This window comes from Monodelphis domestica, chromosome 4 (assembly GCF_027887165.1).
Source record: "Monodelphis domestica isolate mMonDom1 chromosome 4, mMonDom1.pri, whole genome shotgun sequence".
NCBI classification, from domain to species: Eukaryota; Metazoa; Chordata; class Mammalia; order Didelphimorphia; family Didelphidae; genus Monodelphis; species Monodelphis domestica.
The window spans coordinates 110,663,888-110,669,887 of NC_077230.1; the positions used below are offsets into that span (position 1 = coordinate 110,663,888).

The 6,000-nt window shown below is 46.3% G+C and overlaps 1 protein-coding gene across 9 annotated transcripts in view; it reads left to right on the forward strand.

The window, feature by feature from the left end:
- LIMS2 (LIM zinc finger domain containing 2) overlaps positions 1-5,677 on the forward strand; it is a 101,922-nt gene extending 96,245 nt beyond the window's left edge. For all 9 annotated transcript variants that reach the window (XM_056793707.1, XM_056793708.1, XM_056793710.1 and 6 more), the window contains 3 exons: positions 349-397; positions 535-610; positions 2,027-5,677. In XM_056793707.1, coding sequence (XP_056649685.1) covers positions 349-397; positions 535-610; positions 2,027-2,174 — 273 coding nt within the window. In that variant the 3' untranslated portion in view covers positions 2,175-5,677. The remainder of the gene's footprint in view (positions 1-348; positions 398-534; positions 611-2,026) is intronic.
- The last annotated feature ends 323 nt before the right edge of the window (positions 5,678-6,000 follow it).

Here is a 6,000-nt window from a genome sequence, read left to right on the forward strand (position 1 = left end):
CGCCAGGCCTCGGCCCTCCTCTCTTAGGCAGGGATGGGCCTTCCTAGATCTCTGGTCCCAGTCAGGAGGAGGCCCACGTGCCCGGGGCTCAGACAAGGAAGAATAAACAGAGGGCTGCTGCCTTCCAAAGAGCTGTCAAATGGCGATATGATGGACTCCGAGGCCTGCACTGTGGGCCTGGAAAGGCACATAAGAGAGTATTCAGGGGGCTTCAATGGGCGTGTGAGGAGGATTCTACAGGGCTTCTGTGAAATGTCTACTTCACGGTCCCTGCAGCTGGTGGTTTGGGATCAGGGGAAGGCCTTCATCTGCCCCAAATAACGCCATTGTGTCTGCTCTGCCCCGCAGCTCTTTGGGGACGTCTGCTACAACTGCAGCCACGTGATCGAGGGCGATGGTAAGGCCCGGCCTGTGTGTGTGTTCCAGGTGTCCCTGTCTCTGCCTGCACATCTGGCCTCGGGGAATCCAGGGGAGGGATCTGGGCCTTTGCTGGCGGGCCTTGACATAATTTCCCTGTGTGTGTCCCCTTTGCAGTGGTGTCAGCCCTCAACAAGGCCTGGTGTGTGAACTGCTTCTCCTGCTCCACCTGCAATATTAAACTCACGCTGAAGTAAGTCCCTCCAGGCCTCGCGGCCCCTCCGGAGCCATTGCCCCCATTGCGTTCCCATAGGGCACTCCCATGAGGAAGCGCCGTCTGTCCTTGCACACTGGCACCTTCTCCTCCATTTGACATCTTAGAGAATTCTCTAGAGCACAGGCGGCAGACTCCGAGAGGCCCTGAGCGTGGCCTGAACCCCATCAGAATGCAACTGGGAAATGGCTACCAACATGAAAAGATACTCTAACAGGCATGATGGTAGTGGGTGGTTTTCTGGGCTTGACACCGCTGCCCTAGCCAGCGGGAAAGCTAAGGGACTTCCGGGGTGGGAGCACAGAGCTGGTGTCTGTCGGGGTGGATACATATTTGTAAGTGATATCGCCGACTTTGTCCTCTCTCCACGAGTTCCTGGGTTGACCTTATTCCCAAAGGACCCTGGAGGTTTGGGAGGCCATTGAAGGACCCTATTAAACAAATGTCAACCAGGGGCCAACGGGTCCCATTTTACTTTTTGTTACTCCAGTGGAGCTGTTGGAAGAGTGTCAAATAGAGAAGAATAATAAAATAACAATAGCTGGTATTTATAGGGTACTTTAAATACATAAGTACTTTAAAATTTGCAAAGAGCTTTTCCATATTTGATATAAATGTAAAAATATGCATATATGTGAAAGCTTTTTTGCAAAGAAAGTAAGTTTAGAATGTTATTTATTTATATTATACTTATTATAATTCTATATAAGTATGCTACATAATTATATTTTGTATGTACTAAAATATAGATGCTTATATATTTAAAACCCTTACTTTCTATCCTATTAACAACTCTAAGATAGAAAGGGCAAGGGCCCTAGCCCATCAGAGTTAAGTGACTTGCTCAGGGTCACACAGCTCAGAGGGATCTGAGATCAGATTTGAACCCAGGTCTTCCCAACTCCAGGCTTGACTCTCTATTCACTGTGCCACCTAGCTGCTCTGTTTACATATTTTTCTTAATGATGACAATGACTCTGTAAGGTAGATACTATTATTATTGTCATTTTACAGATGAGGACATTGAGGCAGAGAGAAGTTAAATGACTTGCTTAGCGAGTAAGCGTCTGAGGCAGTATCCAAACCCAGGCCTTGGCTCCAAGTCTGGTGATCTATCATTACACCAAAGTGCCACTCAAAGTGGCCTAGGCCTTGACCAAGCAAGGAGCTACCCTATAGAGTAGCTGAGGGCGTAGGAACAGCTGGAAGATGGCAGGTGCCACCCTAGACAAAAGCAGAGGCTATTCTAGAAGCCTTGACCATGAAAAACTCTATCAACTGAAAGTAAATGTAGGAATTCAGTGGGAAAGTTTTCCTGAATGAACATCCAGAGTGTCTCATGGAGCTGATCTTGGAGCTCTGTCCCTAATGGTCAAAACTTTGCTCTTTCTAAAGGAACAAATTTGTGGAGTTTGACATGAAGCCTGTCTGTAAGAAATGCTATGAGAAGTTTCCTCTGGAGCTGAAGAAAAGGCTCAAGAAACTGTCTGAACTGGCCTCCAGGAAAGCTCATCCCAAGTCTGTGGATTCAAATTCTTTCTGAGGCCTCTGCTTGGATTCTGTCCACAGCATGGCGGGGCGGATCTCTTCCTCCCTGTCTGCTCCTCACCTGTGTGCTTCCTCTCCTCTTCCTTTTCTCCTCCCCTTTCTATTCCTTCTGCCTTCTCCTTTCTGCCCCCTTTCCTCCACATTTGTCGTCCTCTTCCTGAAGTCTCTCACACACACTGCCCCGAGAGCACCTGCTGCAGCAGAATCTGTTGAAGGCTGCAAAAATAGAGGAAAAGCGAGGATCTCGGATGGGATTGAAACGTTTTAGCCCACTCCTATAGTCCACCACTCCTTTGCTACTGAAACAGTCTCTGGCATCCCCCACCTCTAGTTTCTGGGATCCTCTTGGAGGTTTTTTTTAGCAACAACCAGGTTGAGTTTGAACCACCCAGCAAATAGGAAAACAACTAAAATTTCCTTGATGTTTAGAAGTGCTCCAGACACATGAGGTCCTCATTTATGGGCCTGACTACAAATCCTTTGGGAGTCACGGCTCCTTTTTGTTTTCATTCCTTGGGAGATCTTGTGGCTCAATGGGCGATGGGCTCCCCATTCTCTTTCTCTCTCTCCCTGGTTTCATTACCATCTCACTGAGTTCTGTTCTTCCTTTAGGGCAACGTGTCTTGACTTGATTTCAGGACTTGAATGGGAATGAGAAAAAATATCCTTCCTGCCCCATATACCTAGTTTCCTCTGTGATCCTACATAGTTTATGCTTTTAAAGCCATAATTCTGTAGAGGGGTTCCTAGGCTTTACCAGACCCCTAAAAGGGTCCATGACATCAAAAATATGAAGATCCTCTGCTTTCGGGCCACACGAGACTGTCCAAATGCCTTACTGCTAACTATGCAGAGGTGACTTTTCCACTCCCTGATGCTTGGCCACCTTGCAGCTGGTGTGGTCCAGCTGAATTTGGTTTAATTAAACAAGTCTTCATTGAGAATGCAGAGTCCTGCGCTAGAGAATATAGCGGGGCCAAGTGAAGGCAAAATAACTGTCCCCATCTATAGAATGCTCTAAAGTTTCCATTGCAACATCCGCGGGAGAAGACCTAGTCCTTTCCCTTTAGGAGATCACAATCCAGTTGGGGAAACAAGACTTGAACTCCTAAGGAATTTAGGAACCCATAACTTCTAACAAGATAAAGAAACGAAGGCTGTACACCTTAGGTGTTCTAGGAAGGCCGCAGACACCCACCCCAGCATGGTCAGAAAGAAGGAAGCAGGACCTGGCTGGGCCTGGCAGGATGGACAAGTGTTGGAGAGAAGAAGCAGAGAGCTGATGGACCCAGTGTTCCAGTGTGCCATGATGAAAGGCTGGCCATTGGAAGTCTGGGTGCCCGGGTCAGACAAATCACAGTAGGTCCAAGCTTTCGTCTATAAGACCATGCTTTAGAGGGGGAAGTTACGGTTAAACTCTTCTCACCAGGCCCTCTGCCTGTTGACTCTTCAGGGTCTTAGGGAGGGGTTAGATAGTCTATGTTCCCCTGGAATTTCAGTGGCTTTAGCCAGGCCCAAAGTGGGGTGTGAAGCAAGGGAGTTTGGCAGGAAGGAGATGGGGGAAGAGCAAGAGAAAAGAAGGTGACATCTGTAGGATAGACCGAAACCATCAACTGCCAAGACCTGAGTGAGTACCTCTGTGTCTAGCATTATCCCCAAAGGTTGCTTGCCCCAAGAGAGTAGAGGAATAAATGGACAACCCGAGGGTAGACTCATCTGACCCCAAATGTGAACCCCCTGTATTGGGGACAGGAACCTTCCCTCTCATATCGCTCAGCACCAGCACATCACAGAGTATCATTAGAGAAAGACAGAGCCAGGGGGACCTTGGAGGTCATCCAGTGCAGTCCCTGTGTTTGACAGATGAGCAAAATGAGGCACAGAGAGGGGAAAATTTGCTTAAGGTTACAAGGGGACTTGAACTCAGATCTGGCCCACTTTGCCATATGCCATGCTGCTTCACTGTACTGACTTCATGATGAAACGCTATCTGACCCTTTTACCTTTATACTTTAGTATTCCTATTTATTATTATTTGCATATGGACAGCACATAGGATGGAAAGCATTCCTGTGCACTGAGTCACAAAGCCTAAGCTGCTTGGAGAACCTAGACTAGCCATTCCTACACCTCTCGGTACTTACAGACTGAACACATGCAATGGTTTCTTATCCTTCCCTCCAACCATTTGGGTCAGGATAGCTGTCACCGGATTGGATTCAGGATCACTTCCTGACAAATGGGCCTTCTCTGGCCAGAGGGAAGACTCACAGATTCCTCAAATGGTAGATTTAAAGAAGCCTTATGTACCATCTTATCCATCCTCATTTTACAGGTGAGGAAGCCGAGGCCTTGAAAGAGTGAAGTCACTCTTCCAGGATCCCATATCTAGTTAGGACGAGAAGCAGGTTTAGAACCCAGGGCTCCTGATTCCCAGCTCCCTGTTCTTTCCACTACACAGCACTGCTGTCATTTGTCCTCAGGTCTGGAGTGGAGTAAGAGCAATTATTAGACACAGAGGAAGGCCATAGCTCAGACTCATGGATGCTCCCGTGTTGAGATTGACCTTGTATGAGTGCATGGTCACAAGGGCGGCAGAAAGAACATTTCCATGGAGTCCTGGGTGGTGGATCCCTTTGGAAATGTTGGTTCGAGGCTACTGGACCCAAATCACTACTGTAATCGTGTATGTATCAGTGTTACCTAGCAACCACAATACATGAGATATATCGTAATTCATTTTCATTGCTTTGCACAATAAAGATTTGCAAGAACAAAGGTGGTTGTGAACTCATGAAATAACTTGGAATGACTTGGAGCCTCAGCAGAACGTGCTTACCCACCCCCAATCCCCAAGCACAATAAATGAATAAATGGCTTCCAGGGCTTGCGTTTCAGAGTCCAGCTGTGGTGATACTTGACTGGTCCTTTCCTAGCAGGGACTTATCCTGAACCCTTTCCCATTCTATAAGAGATGCCCAGTTATGTGAAAGAAAAGGAGAACAACTGGGAGCAAGTGTGGTAGGGAAGAGGGATACCATGTTTTCTATAAAGTTAGCATGGAAAATGGCCCAGAGTTAGCAAGAGGAGAAAAGGTCTTGTATGCCCAAGGAAAAAGGGGCTGGATATTCATTTGGGACCAGTCCTTTCCCCTTAAGAGTTTTCTCTGGGCAGACAACAAGGCTGGAGCTACACAATCTCAACTGTATAAATGGAGATTTTGAACCTTTGACTTCATTCCCCAGAAGTCCTTAGTATTTCCCCAAATTCCCTATAACCGCTCTTGTGTCTCCACATTGGCAAGATCACGTTATTGGTATTTAACTGGTATAACTCCTCCCATGCCCTCTTTGGCTTGCAGCCAGGGGTGATGTTGGTAAGTTGATAAAGTGGTAAGCTGATAAGTTTGAAATCAGCCATGGGCATGTGGTTTTTATATTGTATCCTCTTTATTCCTTGATTTCTAACAATCATTTTAATAAACCTCCTAAATTGTAATATTTTTATTATTGAGATTTTAATTTTTACACAACACAAGGAGGTTGAGGATGGCCAATACTGTGGAATCCAGAGGTGGGGAGAGGGACCAAACAGAGAAGAGGAAAATTGAAAAGAAAGAAGAAAGGTTGAAAGATAAAAAATTCAAGAGGGAAAACCTGAGCAAAAATGTGACATAAGCAGATAAAACATAAGAGAGGATCATAGAAGAAAAAAGGAAGAATAAGCAACAATCGAAAGATAAGTCAGTACCCTATTGCAGGGGATAATAACAAAACAAACAACTGCCCCCAGAACTTTTGAAAATAGACAATGAAGCAGTG